Source organism: Lottia gigantea (genome assembly GCF_000327385.1).
Source record: "Lottia gigantea unplaced genomic scaffold LOTGIsca_37, whole genome shotgun sequence".
NCBI lineage: Eukaryota > Metazoa > Mollusca > Gastropoda > Lottiidae > Lottia > Lottia gigantea.
The window spans coordinates 2,136,909-2,158,326 of record NW_008709259.1 but is presented as its reverse complement, the minus strand read 5'-3'; the positions used below and the strand labels follow the sequence as shown (position 1 = coordinate 2,158,326).

The following is a 21,418-nucleotide window of genomic DNA, read 5'->3' as shown; positions in this document are numbered from 1 at the left end:
CTTTCCCAGACTTTTAATGTACATATAGTGATAGAGAAGGGCAGTCGCTTTCTCATTCCACATTCAACTTTCATGACAGTAAAAAGTGAAGGCATTTTTAGTCATTTTGATAAAAATAATGTATGTTGTTTTTTTTTTTATTTTAATGTGCTGTCAAGAAAGGTGACTGTTTACAACAACCTATATTTGACTGCACAATCGCTACCCAAAAATTCCTCCGTCAAAATAGGTTTCAGTCAAAACGGAACATCACAAAAAAAAAAAAATTTAACCAGGACAATAAAAAAAAGTTATAACTGTCAATACTTCTCTAGTGTCTTGGACTGTTAGAACCGTCAAAATTTAAAGGCTTGTTAAAATTGCGTTGTTGATTTAAAATTGACAGTTTTCAATTATAAATTTAGATTTAATCGGCAAGCTTATTCATATTCTTTGATTTGATTTGAAATTTTCAGTTTGTAGAGAATGTAAGGATACCTAGAAAAATATAGTTCTGAAAAGTTAAAAGGGACCAACATGGCTGAAGTTGAAACTGTCATAAAGTGTGTCAGATCTTCTGATGAAAACTCATCACCTGTTTTAGAAGAGGCTTTTGAGGTAAATTAAAATGTAATTTGTAATAAATTTTGTATTGTTGCTAAACAGTAATCTTTTGTTTTATTCAGTGAAGATATTTTCCAAACCTTATAGCCATCATCACAGACATCACTAATTCACTACCCTATAATACATCCCTGGAGCAATCACCTGGACCATTCACACCCCCAAAAATTTGTTTCATTCACATTTCAGCATGTGTTGATTATTGATTATTCAAACAAATTCTTCTCCTACACCAGGAGGTGAAAACACCCCAAGTTGGAAACCAGGGCTATAATAAGTGTATTTATCAAAATGCAGGATATGTCCATCCCTACTTTACTCTAAAACAAGTCATTGAAAGGCATTTTTGTCGTTCAAAGTGGCATTGACCTCCTAATGCAACTGAATTAAGTGTTTTTCCTGATTTTTCATGCCGTTGCTTAGGTGCAGAAATCAGAAGTTTAGGGCAAACATACTATTGTCAACTTCTGTGGATGAAATTGTACCATATTGTATAGATTTATATAAGCTTTGTGTACATGTTTGTTATGGAAAATCTTTGGGGTTAGTTAGGGCTGGGCGATATTGGTTCAAGTTGAAATCACAATACTATCTTTTGATAATGTATGTTACATTTTGTGTTGATTAAAAATATTTATTGTTAATGGTTTAAATTTTCAGACGATGCAAAGTCATAAAATCAAAACGGAATGGATAAGTCAAGAGAAATGTATGGAATATCAAGAGAAAGCCAGGAATATTTGTTTTATTTTTGATCCATTTGAAGGAGAAGCCTTTGCTCATTTATCAACTTTAGGATTCAGGTAAGTCAGCTGAAATTATCTGTTTAATTTCTAACTATATTTTGACAGATTACTCTTTAGTACTAATCTTAAAGACCCACCTTATTCAATTCAAATTAAGCAAACTATTTGATTAATTGGCGTTTCTAATGAATTATCATGTATTCTTAATCATATCATTATGTTCTTATTGCATATAAATAAGAGTTTTAACAAATCATAACTGTCCGTGTTTGTACTGTCTGGATAAACAAAAGAATTGGAATTCTGCTTATAATTCTCTTCTAATTTAGCTAATTATGAATTAATTATTGACATGTGAGACAAACTGGTATTTTTTCAAGTCATTAGAACACCTTTACTTTCTATTTATAGAAGTATTAGCATTTTCATTTTCATAAATGAAAATAAGGGAACCCATCTTTAATGAATCATTGTGCATCAGCTAGTGCTGGAATGATATATCTGTGAATTGTTATAATAGATAGATATGGTATTTGTATAGCCATTGATTAGTATTTCCGATTTTATTTTTTCAAAAGGAAATAAAAATATTTCCAAGGGTTTTTTTTATGTATATAATTATCTGAATTATCCTACTTTATCTTTGTGTTTATTTCTAGAATAATTGGACCTCAGTGTATTTTATCCAATTTGCTCATGAAAATGGTGAGTGTATAGATGGTTTTTTTTTTTCATTATAAATGTGACAAGCCTTGACTGACTTTTAGTAAAAATTGATAATCAGGCACACAATGGCTTGGGATTTCTTCCTTGAACTATGCCTTTGGATGCAAAATATTTTCTGATATTCATCTCGACATCAGGTAAACTCTTGGTTTCCCTCTACCACTTTCAAAAAGTATACTTTCTTTTTGCATATTATTAAGAGTTTAAACCAATCATAAATGCCCATGTAGGTACAGTCTGGATAAACAAAAAAATACTTTTTGACCTTTCTTTCTGCTGGTAAGTATTTCAGATTTACTAAGATATCTATTATGTGATTATTGGGTTGTAGGAAATACCTAAAAGAAGAAGTCCAATTTATAATCTGGCAATGAAAGATCTGAAGATAAGTTGTAGTAACATTGATAAAGATCAAAGGGTAGGTAAACAAACTTGAAATAGAAAACCCTGTCAACTATAGATTCAACTTTCCCACGAAAACAATGTTTCAACTATGAAATGACATGACTGTTTAACGGGACAGGTGCTGTCAAAATTTGAACCTTCAAATCCATGTGTGTCCAGAATTATCTGCATTTGAATGAAGATATTCTGTAATATATAGAAAAGATATATTATATAGAAATAGTGAGTGAAATTCCTAGCTTGAAGTATTTTTAAAGGAATTATGCGATTTTTCGTACATTTCTAGTATTTCTGAAGACTATTTTCATATATTCAAGACCAAAATCAACCCCAAAATTGGCGAGAACAAAATGAGTAGAGTTTATGGTTGTTTTTCATACAAAATGCTACATACAGTTTTACTACTTATATAAGCTTTTTTCATATCGTATATCAAGAAGTATCGTATAAATTATTATTTTCTCTCATGACATTCATATGTACATTAACCCATCTCAAGTAGTTTACATATTTGTGCTTTAAGTGCTGCCTGTCAAATGATATCATTGTTAATAAGTAATGCCTGTTTTGTGGACTCTCCAAATGTATTGTTTTTGTCAATAATTGCAGGCTAAGATATATGATAAGATAGAGTTAATGGGTGGAAGTGTTTTTAGAGATTTTACTGATGTTGTTACTCATCTTGTAGCTGGGGAAGTAGGCAGTTATAAATATAGTGTAAGTTTTATTCTTAGTCATTCTTAATGAAGCTCAATATGTACTGGCTGTAGCACAGTCAGCATGACATCAAAGAAATGATGATCATGGGTTCTAAGTTATGTTTCCTCATTTTTCCAGTTGACCCAACTTCAAATGGGTATGCAAAATTTGGGAAAGATCAATTGCCAAGAGGTTTGGCCATGGACTAGCTGGTTGATAGGACCCTGGTATATCTCATTTTGTTTCTTTTGTAAAGGCTGTCTGTTTCTTTCTTTTTGTACTTGTCTCACCAAAAGCGTGCCATAGAGAGTTCAAAAGAAATGACTTTTAAAATTGACACCATTGGCAAATCCTTGTGTCAGTTATGTTTCTGTTTAAAAATTTACTCCATTGTAATTGGAAATCATAAAAAATGGTACATAATTTGGTGAAAAAGAATGTGCAAATAATATTTTGATTTTGATAAAATATTGAATCATATCGAGTTTAGATTGATTATCGATGGCAGACTACCGAACAATAAATGATTAATAATCAAAATAATTCAATTGAAAAACCTGTAAATACTAAATTAAAAACATACCAAAATTCTTAATTTCATGGGTAATTATTGAAGTTTAGAAGTATATTATTGCTTTGATCTGTTATTATTAACCACAATATTATAGCTTATTGTGGGTATGTTATGTGCTAAAGGGAACCTATGTGGAAGAGATAACTACTTGTTAACGGGTACAGTGGAGAAAATGTAACTTTGCCATAATAATCGATTTTGAAATTTTATAATCGATAATCAAAATTATAAATTCCTAGCGACGATAATCGATTATTATCATTATTTTACCCAGCCTTAGAAGCATGTATCACCTGATTTTGACTTTTAAATTTATTATTTTTCAATTCTGTATTTATGCAGGTAGCAGCATCTTTGAAAAAGGATATAATGTCACCAGAATGGGTTCAAGCAGTTTGGGAGAAATCACGTTATAGGTAAACAACTATACAAATGTCATGTTTCTTTCTCTTGTTATTTGACTTTAAAGGGAACATTATTACTGATTGGCTTAGCTAAGAAATTCTATAGTATGATTGTTCAAAAAGAATGGCGCATCTGTACCTTAAATGATTTTTGTTTTGAAAGAATTGTGCAGATTTCATTTCAACTCTAATTAAAATTAGATCAAACTTCACATTTTATCAGCTTTTATGATAAATACAGCCACTTCAGTTAGGGTCTAACGACAGTCCTCTGAACATATATCTGTTTGATGACTGCACCCGCCAATCAAATATCTGTCCACTCTAACACTGTGATAACATAAGACTATATTCCAAAGGCCTGTCTTAAACTGCTATTTTGTCCAGGGTTAAATCCTGGCATAGGTTGAGATAACACCTTCGGATTTTTCAACCCAGTTTCCCACTGTCAGTGATGCAGGTAAGAGGGGCTGGTATGGAAAAAGCGTACAGTCGTTCGGATGGGACAATAAATTGATGCGGCGTGTGCCACAGACTGTGCTCGTAAAAGATCCATTTGGCAGTTGGAAATCGAAAAAGAGCAGGTTAATGCCGCTGTCCTGGCAAAATTTCCCTCATTGCACCCTGCATGGCGTTGCCCGTCTTCATTAGCCATCATGATGCAGAAAAGTAGGACGTAAAACTCCATTCATTTAATTTTTTTAATCTGCTCTTTTAGCTGCTATTCTAGTCCCAGTTATACATAAAAGCAGTTCTCTGAATAATTAAAAATATTTCATATGTTCACTTTCAGACATGTTCATGCATCAGATGATATATTTAGTAAATATAGATGTCCAGTGTTTAAAGGATTCAATGTTACTGTATCGGGTCTAACACAATCTTTAAGATTAGAAGTTAAACATCTGATAGAATCGGAAGGTAAGTTTCTGTGTCGGGCTTATCTTTCAGTGGGACTGTGAAGTAATGGTTATTGATGTTAACAATTCTGCATTTGAAAATAGGAGAAGCCTGGTCCGACTTGATTAAAAATGATTGCCTCATTGTGCACAGCATGACATTGCCTGTCTTATTGGGCGTAGGATTTTTTTAGCAGAGAAGCAGTATAACAAAAAACAAGGCCCCAGTACCATTTTTTCTTCAAATATCGTAGATTGACGTAAAGGTTTTTAATGAACTATTTGATAACCTCACTGTTTTCTTCACTAAACATGTATGTTTTGTCATAACGAATTTTTGAGAAACAGGGTTAAGCTATGTATGGGCACACATTTACCTTTGACAGTTTCATTTCAAAAAAGAATTTTTACCCCTTTCATGGAAATATTCTATCTCAATGCCCTCTCTGTGCAGTTTCCCTTACAAGTCAACCCAATGAAATGGCTGAAAAACTTTAATATAATATTTAATTGTTCATTGGAATGTAAAATATTTACAATTTGTGGAAAATTGAGATTGCATTAATTTGTGTATTATCCACTTTTGTGTAGCTTTTAACTCCCCTGGGCTGTCCTGATCAGTTAGCAAGGTTTTTTAATGTGTTTTATGAGGATTTAACATTGTAATTTTTAGGAGGAAAGTTTTCTGGTGAAATGACAAAAGATTCATGTACACATCTTGTTACTAATGAACCAAAAGGTAAACTTATATTTTCTAACCAAGAGTTGATTTCAAATAATTTCTGCTGTGCTGGGATCAAAAAGTTACATGGCTTGTTGAAAACTTGAGCCAGGCCGTACACAATCTATCAGCTCAAACAGAACTCATTTTTTTTAAGCCCCTCTGTGCTTGTAAATTTACACAATAATTTTGTGGTTTTTGTCAGGATGGAAATTAAAAATTGTGTATCAGATTAGGTTTCTAAGACCAAATAAAAACAAATTGAAAAGTAAAAGTGCTGCAGTCAGGCTACCAAGAGGTATTCTATTTGGCGCTACTTCACTTATGTAGGGTTTAGAACATCATCCTGTTGTGTTTTAGTGGATAAAAAAATTGAGATCATAAAGAGGTACATAAGTAAAGTAGCGCCGTCTATTTCAGGTTCTTAATTTGAATTGGAGGGAAGGCTGGACTTAACTATGCCTATGTCTAGCGTCACTGGAAATATATGTAAGATTATGTATTTTTCAGGGAGGAAGTATGCGTTTGCTGTAAAATGGAAGATACATACAGTAACAATTGACTGGGTATATCAGTCTGTTGAGACAGGATATTGTCAACCAGAAAAAGAATACAGTTTATTGTCTAGTGATAATGATAAGAGTAGCAAATCATCTAACTCTACTTCTACACCAACTAAAGATATCAGTCGCAGTATGTTTTTCTTATTTCTCTTGAACTCAGTATTTCCTTTAGTTTTGCTTTCCATCATTTTTTCTTTGTTAACAATGGCCTATTATGACATTGGATCATTAAAGGGATTCTAAAGAGTTTTTTTTTAGATTTTGTATGTGTATCAGGGACACTGATAGCATCAATTTGCACCATTCCAATTTTCAATCAGATGTCTGTAGTTCCTGCAATTCCCCCCAAGCTAAATGTTTGATGACGTCACATATCACAATTAAGCCTTATCACATAATGTTCTCCACTATTAGTGCCGTCATAAAACGCTTAGTTTTAATGGAATTGCAGGAAACACAGACGTCTCATTGAAAATAGGAAACTTGCCAATTGATGCTTTCAGTGTGCCTACGCATATGTGATACATATAAAAAAAATTTTAACTGAAATCTAAAAGTTAGTAACAGAACTTAGTGAAATTGAATCTATAAATGATAAATAATTTTTGAAATATTTAAACAGATCACTAATCATCAATTTAAGATTCTCTGTGACATATACAATTTTCTTACATTTCTAGTACTTCTGATTAACATATATTCAAGACTAAATTCAACCCCCCAAAATGGCACACATAATTGGTATAACAGTTAGAAAATGCACCATTTACTATTAGAATAAAGATCTATTTTTGTTTTATTTTTAGTTCAAGAGTCTCATTTAGGAGATATAAGTGAAATATCAAATGCTTCTATTCTACATGGTCATAATATGGAATCAGTGATAAATTCTACTCGTTTATCTTTTATGCCTGATGAAACTACAGTTAATATAAATATAGATCTTAATAAAACTATTAAAGACTTCTTTCTAGATGGATTGAAGGTAAGGAGACGATAATTAAAAATTAAGGTGTCAATAGCTTGATTTCCAGTTATAAGTGTGGCTAGGGATTGAAAAACAGTTAGTTTTAGTGGGATTGAAAGAACTATAGTTCTCTGACTGAAAATTGGAATCGGTGCTTTAAGGGTCCAAGAAGACCGCTCAACAATCTAATTAAAATTAGACCCAACTCTCGTTTCGTTTTTATACGCCCACAAATATATTTTGGGCGTATATTCTTATCACCCTGGCGGTCAGTCAGTTTGTCGGCCAGTTCACATTTGTGCTCACTCTACAGGCTACAATTCTTTACAGTTTCTTTTGTTATTTTTAATATAGTCAATTCACAGTCTATAACATTCATTAAATTAACCTTTTGACCTAACCTGATGACATTTGCTTTAACCAATCAAATTTAATGGGTCAATTTGGATCATCCGATGAAAAGGTGTGTTTTCTATTTTCACTTTCTGTGGACTTAGTAGTCTATTGCTCCTTAAAATACACCTTTTGATCATGTCACAAAATGCCAACACAGGAGAAAGCATAAATTTGATTGGTTAAAGCGGGTTAGGTTATTGGTTATTGCCGAATTTTGTTATATTTATAGCAGTTTGCACACATGACAAGCTATTTATTGCTTGTATTTGAACAGGACTAACTGGTACTCCATCTTTGTGCTAATGAAGCTTTCAATATTAGTTGCATGTTAGTCATATATTACCGTTAAGCCATTTACACATATTTTATACATTATAGACTCAAAAAGACATCATTTTTCAGCTTTTACACCATAATCATTTCATTACAGATATATTTGAGTGGTTTCCGTAATCCAATTTTAGATAAATTACGTAAAATTGTCAATGCTGGTGGAGCAACAAGGTTAGTTTCAACTTTATGTTAAAGTAATATTAGACAAACATGTTGAATATTCTGTAGATGTTGTAAAATCATATCTAAATGTGGAAATTGTCTACTTATTCTAAGGTCAATAACTTTGATTATTAAGTCCACGATCTGCTTATAATCTGCTAAACCTTGATGTACCCTTCTGCAGTTGAATGAACAAATCTAATAAGGAAGAATTTGAATAATTTGAAGCAAATCAGGCTTCCATTTACTCAGTTCAAGAATTCCAAGGGTCACTCGAGTGAGTTATGTTCATTTGGGATTCATGGAACATAGTTCAGAACGCGTTCAACATGTGCTGAAAAAATAGTAGGTGTAGACAGAAAATGGCAGGGAAGGAAATAGATAGGAAAATTTTAAAAATATGACGTACTCTGCTTCCGTACTGTTCAAGGATTGAAGGCAGAATTGGAACTGATGGAACCTGTTCAGAACCTTTCAATCGAGCACCCCCCTACACTAATAGTGTCTTTATGATATTGATATATTGATATGATATTTATTAATTGCATATTCTTTCAAACAATTTTATTTAATATTTTTCAGGTTTAATAATATCAATGAAAGTGTTACCCATGTTATACTTGGTGAACATATTGATTCTGATATTAACCTACTAAAATCAGGAGAATTTAGGTAGGTTATGTAGGTTTAATAATATCAATGAAAGTGTTACCCATGTTATACTTGGTGAACATATTGATTCTGATATTAACCTACTAAAATCAGGAGAATTTAGGTAGGTTATGTAGGTTTAATAATATCAATGAAAGTGTTACCCATGTTATACTTGGTGAACATATTGATTCTGATATTAACCTACTAAAATCAGGAGAATTTAGGTAGATTATGTAGGTTTAATAATATCAATGAAAGTGTTACCCATGTTATACTTGGTGAACATATTGATTCTGATATTAACCTACTAAAATCAGGAGAATTTAGGTAGGTTATGTAGGTTTAATAATATCAATGAAAGTGTTACCCATGTTATACTTGGTGAACATATTGATTCTGATATTAACCTACTAAAATCAGGAGAATTTAGGTAGGTTTCCAGTATATGATAATGTGTATTCTCATAGCTGTGACCATCTCATGAAACTCAATTTGACTGTAAAGAATAAGGCATTAGGAAAGATGCTCTGAAATTAACCAAGATAAAAGTAAAGACTTTTTTCCTTTTCAGACCTTTTGTTGTTTCCTGTAAATGGCTGGTTGATTGTTACAAACAAGAAAAACAGCTGGATGAAAGTGACTATTTATGTCTTAATCTTCCAGTGCCACAATCTTCTCACTCGCCTCAAGTCAAAAGGTATTCTTTCATTGGTTTGGTCATAAAATAAAAATTACTTTAAAATTAATTGTTGATAAAAATGTTTTTCAACTCTTCTAAGGGAATTACAATTTGGGTGTTTCCAAATTTTTTTTTTTATGAGGGTTAATACACTTGTCATCAATGATCTGACGATGTTTTGGTTGAATATATGACCCAGAACAGAAGATGAAGAACAATTTCATCCGATTTTAGATGTCAAGTGAAGTTACCCTCAGAAAAAACATGAAACAAAAACATCAAGATTTTCATGTCATGCTAAAACTGACTCAGACTGCGAGGCTATCTATTTATCTAGAAATTAAGGATGACAAATGCATTTTATTCTGAGTAATGATTTCCAGACACCTAGATTGAGAAACTACATATATTTTTAGTACCATTATGTCCAAATGAAATCTAAAAATGTAAGCTGAAATTGAGTTTAAAAGCTATTAGATTTTTGTTTCTTCAAAACTCCAATATTTTTCTATTATAATTCCAGTAAAACCAAAGCCCGCCAATCTAAAGAAGGTCATGACAGCACATTGGCAGCCGCAGCCGCAGCTTTTGATGATGAAATGGATATATTGAGTCAATATTTACCAAATCAAGATAATCAGAATAATACAACGCTATCTAATAATGATGATACAGCCAGTCAACAAAATACTACTATAGCTCATCAACCTGATCTCCAGACTACTCAAGGTAACTGTTTAAACTGATTTGAGAGGGTTGTAGCTCATTTGATAAGATCACTTGGAATTTTGTGACATCATTAACCTGGTTATATAGGACACATGGTTTCTACTCCACCTCATTTTCCAGTTGATGAAAATCAATTTAGGCGTTCAGGAATATAATGCATCAAATTTTAAAATCTTGAAATCCTATTCAGGAAATACAAAACAAAGTCATACTGAATTGTGTAATTCAGGAGGTTTAGATAAACAATGGTCACGTGTTCTTGAAACTATCTCAGCACTAAGATGTCCTAGAAACAGTGTAAGAAGATAAGAACCTAGGACATCCTAGCGCTAAGAGCGTTTTGGGAATAAAGAAAGGAACTAAAACAATATTTTACAAGGATAACAACTTAGGTTCACAGTTAAGGATCCTTTCTACCAGCTGGTCCTTGGCCAAAGCCTGTGGCATTAATCTTTCCTGCATTATCTGTACCCATTTACAGTTAGGAATTATGAGTGAAAAAGACTTGTTAAAGGTCATTGGGTGTTCAAGATCGAAACCCACAACCACCATTTGCTCGACTTAGCAAATGCTGTCATGTAAAGAACCAACTGTGCTATGGAGCCTCAATAAATTGAATTTAATTCACATTAAGATTAGTTCAACCAGATACTTAATAGAATAGACAACAGTAGAATTAGTATTAGTCATAAAAAGCAAGAATATTAATGTACAGCAAAAAAATCAAAAAAAAATCCACAAGCAACTATTGAATATGATTATAAAATCTACACAATTTGGTGCAAAATAATTCATAGGGTATATTTTTTAATTTGTCAAGCAGATAGTCTCTTGCTGGACTGATTACCTAAATACAGAATATCATTACTGTGTTCTGTTTTAGAACCATCTACCTATGTAGAAGGTAAAATATTTTCTGGTAAGAAGTTGATCTTTCTGGGTTTTGATAATGGTGAACAAAATGAACTTATAAAGCTAGTGGAAGACAATGGTGGCAAAATGATCCCAGAAAATAAACGTGTGGTAGCTGATTATGGTGTTGTTCCGTTACTTGGGTTTCCTGTTACTGTTTCTGTTACTGAAGTTGTTACTTATGCATGGGTGGTGAGTTCTTATTGATTCCTTATATTGAATGTCTGTGAAAAAATTCCTGGAACTACCTGATACAAAATTGATTTGTTGTAAGTCATTAAATCTAGAAAAATTAGATAACAATTTGGTTTCTTTTTTTTTCTGATATTTTCTTATCCATTGCTGTAATCTGACAAGTTTTCTACTGTATTCTGGCTCTAATGACATTATTTTAAACCAATCAAACCATATCATGTGAGAACCGTTTCTAGAGAATAATGGTTAAAAAAAAAACTTCATTAGAATGCGACTTTGGTAGAAAACTTGTAAGATTACAATGGAGAAGGAAAATGAATTTAATTTTAATGAGATTGACTTTCAATAGGATCTGACAATATATTTATGAAAAGTGTGTTCTCTTCTTTAGCCAATCAGAAGCTCTTTGTTTAGAGTTTATTGCTGACTTGTGATGCCTTCTTGGATATTTGTTATTGCAAATCCAGGCAAATTTTTAGAAGCATAAAATATGTTATTTAGGAAGTAACCCACAAAAAATAAATGAAACAAAATATTTAGTTTCTCTAGTTGTTGATTAAATGTTACTGTAACCAATATGGAAGTTGAAATTCTGATGTTTATTATTAATTTTCAGCAAATGTGTTTAGAAGAAGAGAGATTACTGGATACAGAATCTAATACATTATTTAAACCTCTAGATATAACTGATAGTAAACCATTACAGGGCTGTGTCTTGTCTGTTAGGTAGGTCTTTTCTCAATTCTTAAATAATGGCTTTAGATATCTTTGGTTAAATTCCAATTATGCTTGCCTGACCAATGCAATTAAAGGAACAGATGCGCCATTTTTTTACTAATTGTACCTAAGTCTAAGAAACAGGAATTTTTTTTAGCTACGCCAATCAGTAATAGTGATCACAGTTTAGTCAAAATTTGAGCTTTCAAATCCATGTGTGTACAGAATTATCGGCATTAGAAAGACAAGTCTTCTTTTCTTGAGACACAGCCATATAGAAAAGATATCTATAGAAATTGGAAAAGATATTTTTTAAGGAATTATGTAATTTACATACATTTCTTGAACTTCTGAAGACTATTTACTTTGACACCCGATACCAATCCACGACTAGGATTGTAAATTTAGCATTATCTCAGAAAGACCTGAGGAATTGTTGTTATATTTCAGTGGGTATGCTGGTGTAGAGAGATCATGTATAATAGATATTGCTGATATGATAGGAGCCAAGTAAGTTATACTGCTTTTACTACTCTAGACTAGAAGCTGTTAGATATTTAAGACAATACACAAATTTTGATTGGACAATATTATCTATGAATACGTAATTTTTCTCACTCGTTTTACCATGGTCTCAAGGCAATATGACAAATGGGGACACGATGATATATCTTTCATTTCAGATGTCAAGATCTCTTTCATTTCAGATGTCAACTATTGTCAAGATCTCTTTCATTTCAGATGTCAACTATTGACAATATTTCTTTCATTTCAGATGTCAAGATCTCTTTCATTTCAGATGTCAACTATTGTCAAGATTTCTTTCATTTCAGATGTCAACTATTGTCAAGATCTCTTTCATTTCAGATGTCAACTATTGACAATATTTCTTTCCTTTCAGATGTCAAGATTTCTTTGTAAGACGCCCTCAGAAAGGTTATGATGCCTGTAGTCATTTAATAGTCAATGAACCAGGAGGTCCCAAATATAATGCTGCTAATAAATGGAAGGTTCCTGCTTTATCAAAAGAGTAAGTAGAAAGGTCTTATCATCTGTATCTGGAAATTATGTCTAGTTGACAAACCAAGTTGCAGAGTGATATCAGATGTATGTAGATCTTTCAAATATAAGATGTATATCAGGCTGCTATACACGAAGTAAGACGAAACAACAAAATTGGTTTTTCAACTTTTTCCTTTCTATTACCCTTTGCTGAATCCTTGATCAATTGTATTGCCCCCCTTACCCCTTTATAAATCCTAAAATCTTGACTATTAAAGAGCCTCATTACCTTCCAAAAATTTCATGTATGACTACAAAGCGCCTCGTTACCTTCCAAAAATTTCAAAATTACTTTCAATTCGAAGCATTTAATACGTGAACAACTATCCTAAAGTGGCGATTTTTATTATTTTTTGAAATGTTTCCTGAACTCTATAATATTTAAAGGTTGCTTCGTGCTTGTAACACTCAAATTGTTTTACTATTTAAGGTGGATTTATGCATGTGCAACAACTGGTAAACGTCTTCCAGAAGAAAATTTCTTAATCGATGATTTGTGGAATAAAAATTCAGCTGAAATTTCAGCTCTCATTTCTGAACCACAACCGAAAACTGTGAAAGAAGCTCAAAATCCTAATGCAGCTCCTAAAACTTCTGAAAATCCAGATCTTCCTAATGGTGATGTTGAGTCTAGTTCTTCCAGTAACAAAGTATCCAAATCTTCCACGAACAATATGCAACTGGACGATCAAAAATCCAAATCTTCAAATGAGAAGATCAGTCGTCTGCTGAAGAGAAAGTGCCATCTTCGTCAGCTGAAGATGGAAAAATAACTGATATTAACCCCATGTCAGAGGTTACAGTTCAACTTGCCATGAATAATCGTGCCTTACAAGATAATCAGCTGACCAATACGCATCAAAATGAGAAGAGGAAATCGAATACGCCTTTATCATTAAAACCTAAACACAGTCGAATTCAGGTGAGTTCAGCTGCATTAGTTTTGATAATTCAAGTTTCCCTTTTATTGGAATATAATAGGGCCGGGCGATATTGGTTCAAGTTGATATCACGATATTAAGCATTAATATATCACAATATGGGTATATATCGTGATATTTTTTAAATTTGTTTTTTTCTGGTTTTTGAAAGAAAATTATGATCTAGAAATTTTAAATGTAACATACAACAATAGATACCTCTAAAAACATTCCAATCTTGAATATCATGAAAAAAACATCTGTTTCAAATATTAAGGTACTTGTTAGAATTGTTTAGATGATCTGGACAAAAATTTAACAATATATCATGATAATTCCATACATCACGATATTTTGCTATATTTAAATCAGGCGATATTAGTAACAATATAAATTCCTATACCAGTATATCGCCAAGCCCTAGAATATAATCACCTAACTTTCACAAAGTTGACCCTAATTAGAAACTATGACCACCATTGAGAGTGAAAAATGAAATGGCATCATTAAGGTGATTTTCTTATTGAAAAACAATAAGAAACAGCAATTGGTTTGAACTCAAATTTATGAACCTACTGCTTTCAATTTACCAGCAAATGGTGATGAAGAAATAGTTATATTTCTCCACAGTTGCATGCACATGTTGAAAGTTGATTCCAGCCAATCTAGTTTATATTTTATTTCCATTAAGGACCATTATTTGCAGGAATTAAAGACACCAAGTGGAACCCCTGGTATAGCTGGTTCACATGGTACACCACAGATGGACACACCTAGTAAATTTGCCAATTCTGGAGTTGATTTTATACCGAAATTTGAACTGGATGTAGGTATTAATAGATAGATACATCTTAGATATTAATAATAACATTGTTGTTAGTTCTGATATATTTCCCTCATTGCATACTGTGCTGCTTGAAGTTGTCTACAATTATTCTAAAAACTTAGCTTTTCTTATCGCAAAACTGCTGATTATATCTCAGGCTTTTGTTATGCTGATGTCATGTTTGGCTTAGTTTAAGAGGAATTGCAAGAACCACAGACATCTGACTGAAGATTGTAATGGTGCTCTTAGATGCTATCAATGACCCCAATACACATAAAAGTTTGAAAACCTATTTTAAAATCCCCTTGAAATCATTTAATGGAATGTTTTTCAGGATATCATGAAATCTCTAGAGTCACCACCTACTAAAAGAAGAGACAGTTTTGTAAGTTGCTAATTTTTGAAAAGTTCTGGTCATAAAAATTTATAATCTGTATTTGAAGAAAAAGCATTTTAAACAGGTACCCACTCTAAACTTCAATCTTGCATCGAAAACTGGTCTGAAAGTGGCTAGCCAATATTATATCTAGTAACCACTCTAAACTGGCAAATGAATCCATTTGCATCCATTTGTAAGGCTTTGATAACATAGGAGAGGTTTTACTGTATTTCATGATGATTAACCCTTTCAACCCTAGCAGCTGGTATAACGGCCACACGCTAACGCAATCTATACATGATCAGCCGGTATACCGGCCGTTACTAAGTGAGGTCATACAACGTTAACATCATACGCTTTTGCTCTTATAACTTGGGAGTTCAGGGTGTATGACGTTATATTTCATTTACTCTCAGGGTTTAAAGGGTTCAATTAATTGTAGGATGTAAATGGTATGATAGAGAAAGCTCTAGAATTAGGATCACTACCAGGAGAGAGCTGTGCTAGTCGATCAGAAACATTCAGATCAGTGGTAAGTATTGACATGTAGTTTGAAATCGGCTTTAAGTGGTTGTAGAGAGATTTTCTGAACTTTTAGAACTGTGTTCTGGAGCCATGTATTACTTCTATTTGCATGATTCCAATTTTTTGTCAAATGTGTGTGATTGTGATTATAGAAATGCTTACTGCTTATGACGTCACTATCACCAAAGCATGCTTAACAAATTATCAGCTGCTTTAGCCAGAGTGACATCATAAAATGCTTTATTTTAGAAAAAATAGTGAAGAAAGAATCTGAAAATTGGAATGTTGCAAATCAATGTCCCTGACAAAAATTTGAATTTAACTTGATTTCACTATATGTTTCAATTCCAGTCTAGCCGACCACTATATAGTGTAACTATTTATGTTAGTAAGAAGGTAGCAGCTAATGTATCACAGTACCATGATATAGTCTCAGATTTAGGTGGGGAATATCAATGGAAATACACACCTAGTTGTACTCATGTTATATTCCAGGTAAGCTTATCCTACAAACTAAGTATTAGTTAGATCATATTAAGTAAAATTTAAGTGGGAAAGAAGTGGGAGCCAAACAAACATAATTCTTTCTGTCAGTCAAAATCATGTGATTGTGAAATTTTTAACAATTGAGTGAGCAATTTAGCTTATGCTGATTGGATGAAAATGTGGATTAAGTTCTACTTATAAATAGATTGTAATTTCAATTTTGTTTGTTTCTTTTTTTTTATATTTTCATCTCCATTGTAATCTAACAAGTTTCCTACATTGTCGCAACCTACAAGCTATTTTTTGCAGCTAATTATTGGCCACTCTAATCAAAATAACTTAGGAGACATTACAGCCATGGATTGTTTAAATATAATGTCATTAGAACACGACGGCGGTAGAAAACTTGTTAGATTACAATGGATGCAAGAATATCAGAAATAATCAATCAAAATTGTCACCTTCTGTAACATGGAGGAGCTGACTAGTGTTAAAGAGATGGTTCAGCTTTAATCATGATTGGGAAACTGGTTATTGTCAGCAATTAGCCGTTAATAATTTATGATAATATTGTAGGGTAGAGCTAATGATACGAATAAAGAGTTCCGTACAGCTAGAGATGATAAGAAATGTGTGGTCTCTTCACATTGGTTGTTTGCTGTAAGTAATTTACAATATTTTATACCATCTAGTTTATCAGCAGAAAGTTGAAACTTGCAAAACATTTTAACTTGCTAATTTTAATGCTTCTTGGTCAAGGATGTGGAAGATGTAGTTGGAGGGGCAGACATGGAAAAAGCATGTAATCTGTTGAATGAAGCAATAAACCAAGGCCTCGTGTGCCTCAGGAAATCATAGAAGATTACGTTAATATGCCGATTGCAAACTGCATGTTATTGATGGTCTTCATTGGGCTAACCAGGTAGAGAAGAGTAAAATGTAACATCAAAATATTAATTAGAGGATTCTATGTTATATTTTCAGTGTCAAGAACAACAGACTAGAGTTGATGAGACATTATATCCTCACAATTATAATCCTAAATTATGTTTGGTAGGTTTTTATTTCATATACTTTTAAAATCAAAATAGCAATTTGCATGTCTAGTTTTGGCAGAGAAACCAAATTTCAAGGCCCTGTTTAGGATATATCCATCTATCTTATAGTTTAACAGGAAATTCAAATTTAATTAAAAAGAGTAAAATTTCATTCAATATTGCCTTTGTTACATAGAAAGATTATTATTGATAATGAACATACTTTAACACTATTTATCATACAAGTTTGTTATTGGTACTTTCCAAGCCTTTTGGCAAGGGTTACCCACAATCATGAAAATGAACAGTTTTGTGTTGTGAAATCTGCTTTGATAACATTGTGTATTTGCAAAATAATTTTTATTTGATTTTTCTTCAGAATGTGAAGTCAACACCAGGACGTATTAAATCAACACCGAAGCAGACGCCAGTGCGTAGCAGTCGCGCACGGTCCACTAAGACTACCAACTCCCAAGTTAAAACTGTAGATCTCTCTCCAAAAAACATTCCTCGATTAAACTTTAAAACATCTAGTGCAGCTAGCACGGACAATAAAAGCTCTAGTGATAGCGATACTGCAAAACATCCTCGAAATAGACTCCGGACTAAAAAGTCATCGAGTGAAAGTGAGGATAAACAGAGTGAAGGAGGAAGGAATAAAAGTTCAGATAGAGAGAATGAGAAAATGAATAAAGGATCTTCAACTAGTGGAAGTGAGAAGGAAAACAAAGAAGAAAAGAATGAAGCTGTAAATGTAGAAGAACATGAACCAGAACAACAGGTTTGTATATTAGAAGCAATATCAAAAACTTTAAAGGGGTTCGCTTGATTGTTGAGTTCGGCATGTTCAGGACAAGTTAGAACAGAACAGAGTTCAGAACACGTTTCACATGTGCTGAAAAAATAGTAGAGGCAGACAAAATACAAAAGGGCGGAAAGAAAATAGATAGGAAAATTTTGAATGTGACATTTTCAGCTTCTGTATGGGCCGATTGAGGACAGAATTGATAATGATACAGACAGTTAGCTAAACTGTTCCAAACACTCCAAATCATGTGCTACCATTGGAATTTTTTTAGGAGGTGGTAGAGATTGATTCTGGTGGAACTTTAGAAATGAAAATAGCTATATCAAAACAACTGGATGATATTATGGCTGCCAAGTAAGTGATACATTTGTAAAAATTTGTCTTAATGCTAGAGTCATCCATCAAATAATGCGTTCCTTAATTTCATTTATGAAAATGCTAATACTTATATGAATAGAAAGTGGAGGTATTCCATTGAGTGACCGATCAAGAAATGTCAAAAAGTCTTTTTTGTTTATCCAGACTGTACATACATGGACATTTATGATTGGTTAAAACTCTTAATTATATGCAATAAGAACATAATGATATGATTAAGAATACATGATAATTCATTAGAAACACCAATTAATCAAATAGTTTGCATAATTTGACATCTAAAAAATAAGGAAACCCATCTTTAAGTAAATTTGCTTTTCCTGTTTCCCTGCGCTATTACGTAAGCACCATTTTTATAGTTAATTTGTTAATGATATTTTTTTTCAGATCAAAAAAAGCAGGAAGAAGAAAAAGTAGAAAATTAAATTGTAAGAAATTTTTTTTTTATTTAGCATAAAACTGATCTTCTTTAGGTGGTGGGATTATTTTTTTACTGCCTGTTAACTTTCATTATTTTTTAAACACAAATTGGATATTGGTCTACGGATGATAAGTTTCAAATTTTCTTCAACTTTTTTTTTACAGCTAGTGGAGGTAATTTAAGTGCATCTGGTAGTAATATAACAGAGAGTAGACCATCTTCTAAACAAGATAACAGAGGTAAGTTACTGTTATATATTTTGCCTATTGGATGAGGATTTTAATCTTGAATACATGTAAACAGTCTTCAGGAGCGCTAGAAATTTACAAAAATCACATAATCCCTTTAAAAATACTTCAAACTTTTCAATTTTCCTTTTCTATATATCACAGAGTATCTTAAATTGACAAGTTGTCATTTTAACATTCAAACACAAATAATTCTGGACACACATTGATTTGAAGGCCCAAATTTCGACAGTTTTGAACACTATACCTGATTGGATTAGCAAAAAAAAATCCTGTTTCTGAGACTAAAGTATGATTGGTCAAAAAATTGTGCATCTGTCCCTTTAAATCATATTACTTTGAGTTCAGTCATCAGTGTTCAAAGACTTAAAGATCCTTAAAAAAGTGAGGATTGCTCAATGGTGCAATTTTATTTTCTTCTGACTATTACAGATGAGAAGAGAAAAACCAGATCAACAGGTGGTATTAAAAATGAGGAAGAAATACCAGGTCCATCAGAATCACAAAGTGTTTTAGTTACCTGGGATGATCCTGTAGGCAGGTAGGAAAACATTGCTCTTCAACATACTAATCTTAGTAAACTGTACTGTAATCTAGGCCTAGTCTTAATCTGGGTGCTGCAGATGTACCATGGAACAGGAAAACAAAAATAAGGATAGACAAAAAACTAAGTATTGTAAATTTTCCTCATTGTACACTACAATATGGTAATTGCTTTTCAGTCAAGTCTCCAAAAAAAAATCCATTTCTGATTGCTCTTGTGTTTGTAGATTGGAGAAAGAGAAACTAGCAGCTAAATTAGAACAAGCTTGTAGTCCTACACAGACTCAGAATACAGAAGATTATATGGCTGATCTAGAGATACCAGAAGATGCTCAGTATTCAGAAGTTGAAGATAATCATGCTTCTACTGATGATGAACAGGTCCAGGTATGTTCTGTGAACAGTGGTTATCTCAGATCATATGCTGCTCTTTTCCCTGAATTGTAAATAACTCACTAGGTGAATGCGGACAACAGACAGACGGATGTGGTATCTGTATTGTTGTTAACTTGAAGAGGATTTGAACCCACGGCACCTAATCGCCTAATATAGGACCATCAAACTTGCTATTGACTGAGCTATTTCTTTGCCACAGGATCAAGACACCCTCTTTAGTACATCTATACATGTAAGAAAGGCCTTAAATAGAAGGTTAAAATAACCATATAACCATATTGCAACCAAGATGCTTAATAGAGTGCATATCAAGTACTTGTTTTACCACATGCACTGTTCTGTAGTAATCATGATATTGATTTTATTTTACAGAAAAATTCACCAACAGGAAAGAAAATTCCTACTCCAGAAGCTCCACCATTAGGTTTGTGCTTTTCTTTGTTATTTTGGTTTAAATGATATGGATTTATGCTGGTTTCATTTGGCAAAAATTTAAGTTGATTTCTAACATTAATGTTTCTTTGACAATCTCTAATTTGTTGCTTTAGACAACATTGCCAAAAATATAAATGAAATTTTGCAAAAAGTGTATATGAAGAATTGTATTTCAGCTTTTCCAATAAAGCGTAAACCAGTTGGTATGAAGTCACCAGTAGAATTAATAGATCACCATGATGAACCCCCACAACCACAATATGTCTTCTTATTATCAGGCATGTCTGCTGAGGTAGGTCCAGTTAGTTCAAAAATCAGTTAGTGTGCCATGGGTTCATTTCAGTCTTAACGAAAAATGGTTATGGACTAGGGAATATCTTGTATGTTTGGTCAAAAAGACATCCTATCATGCCTTGTTGACAAATGAGAAAAATCAATCATTTGATGTGATTGGTCAGCCAATAGAATTCTGGTATGCTCGATTGCAGTAACTCTGCAAGAGGCTGCTAGAGAATGCTCCAGTAGTGAGAGAAGTCTGTAAATGTGCCAATATGGCATCATGGTGCCAAGCTTTAGCAATATTTGATAAAGATTGATTTGACATCTGAAAGAAATAGAGTTTCATGCTATTCCAATTCATTTCAGGAGAAAGTAGAATATGGAGCTCTGATAGAAGAATTAGGTGGTAGATTATTAGATGGTCAACATTATGAAAACACTACTACACATTTAGTGACAGGTATTATTTATAGTCTATTATTAAACTGTTATCTTAATGTGCGGACACATTCAGGTTATGAAGTTTGATAATATATTACAAAGAATGAATGTTACACAAATTTTTTATGATTTTCTTCTCACTTAGGTCAA

At 32.5% G+C, this 21,418-nt stretch overlaps 1 protein-coding gene across 1 annotated transcript in view; it reads left to right on the top strand.

Annotated features, from left to right (window-relative positions):
* Positions 1-516: 516 nt before the first annotated feature.
* LOTGIDRAFT_233309 (hypothetical protein) overlaps positions 517-21,418 on the top strand; it is a gene marked incomplete at both ends in the record, with an annotated part of 23,427 nt that continues 2,525 nt past the window's right edge. The window contains 34 exons of the mRNA XM_009059108.1: positions 517-597; positions 1,264-1,406; positions 2,009-2,054; positions 2,407-2,493; positions 3,090-3,197; positions 4,096-4,169; positions 4,951-5,078; positions 5,730-5,795; positions 6,288-6,470; positions 7,147-7,325; positions 8,134-8,207; positions 8,781-8,870; positions 9,424-9,549; positions 10,055-10,260; positions 11,144-11,364; positions 11,984-12,093; positions 12,535-12,594; positions 12,986-13,114; positions 13,577-13,788; positions 13,941-14,068; positions 14,773-14,892; positions 15,227-15,277; positions 15,714-15,803; positions 16,148-16,291; positions 16,859-16,942; positions 17,267-17,335; positions 17,699-18,100; positions 18,399-18,481; positions 18,893-18,933; positions 19,091-19,165; positions 19,607-19,715; positions 19,945-20,104; positions 20,486-20,537; positions 20,725-20,840. Of these exons, the coding sequence (XP_009057356.1) occupies positions 517-597; positions 1,264-1,406; positions 2,009-2,054; positions 2,407-2,493; positions 3,090-3,197; positions 4,096-4,169; positions 4,951-5,078; positions 5,730-5,795; positions 6,288-6,470; positions 7,147-7,325; positions 8,134-8,207; positions 8,781-8,870; positions 9,424-9,549; positions 10,055-10,260; positions 11,144-11,364; positions 11,984-12,093; positions 12,535-12,594; positions 12,986-13,114; positions 13,577-13,788; positions 13,941-14,068; positions 14,773-14,892; positions 15,227-15,277; positions 15,714-15,803; positions 16,148-16,291; positions 16,859-16,942; positions 17,267-17,335; positions 17,699-18,100; positions 18,399-18,481; positions 18,893-18,933; positions 19,091-19,165; positions 19,607-19,715; positions 19,945-20,104; positions 20,486-20,537; positions 20,725-20,840 (4,047 nt within the window). The remainder of the gene's footprint in view (positions 598-1,263; positions 1,407-2,008; positions 2,055-2,406; positions 2,494-3,089; positions 3,198-4,095; positions 4,170-4,950; positions 5,079-5,729; positions 5,796-6,287; positions 6,471-7,146; positions 7,326-8,133; positions 8,208-8,780; positions 8,871-9,423; positions 9,550-10,054; positions 10,261-11,143; positions 11,365-11,983; positions 12,094-12,534; positions 12,595-12,985; positions 13,115-13,576; positions 13,789-13,940; positions 14,069-14,772; positions 14,893-15,226; positions 15,278-15,713; positions 15,804-16,147; positions 16,292-16,858; positions 16,943-17,266; positions 17,336-17,698; positions 18,101-18,398; positions 18,482-18,892; positions 18,934-19,090; positions 19,166-19,606; positions 19,716-19,944; positions 20,105-20,485; positions 20,538-20,724; positions 20,841-21,418) is intronic.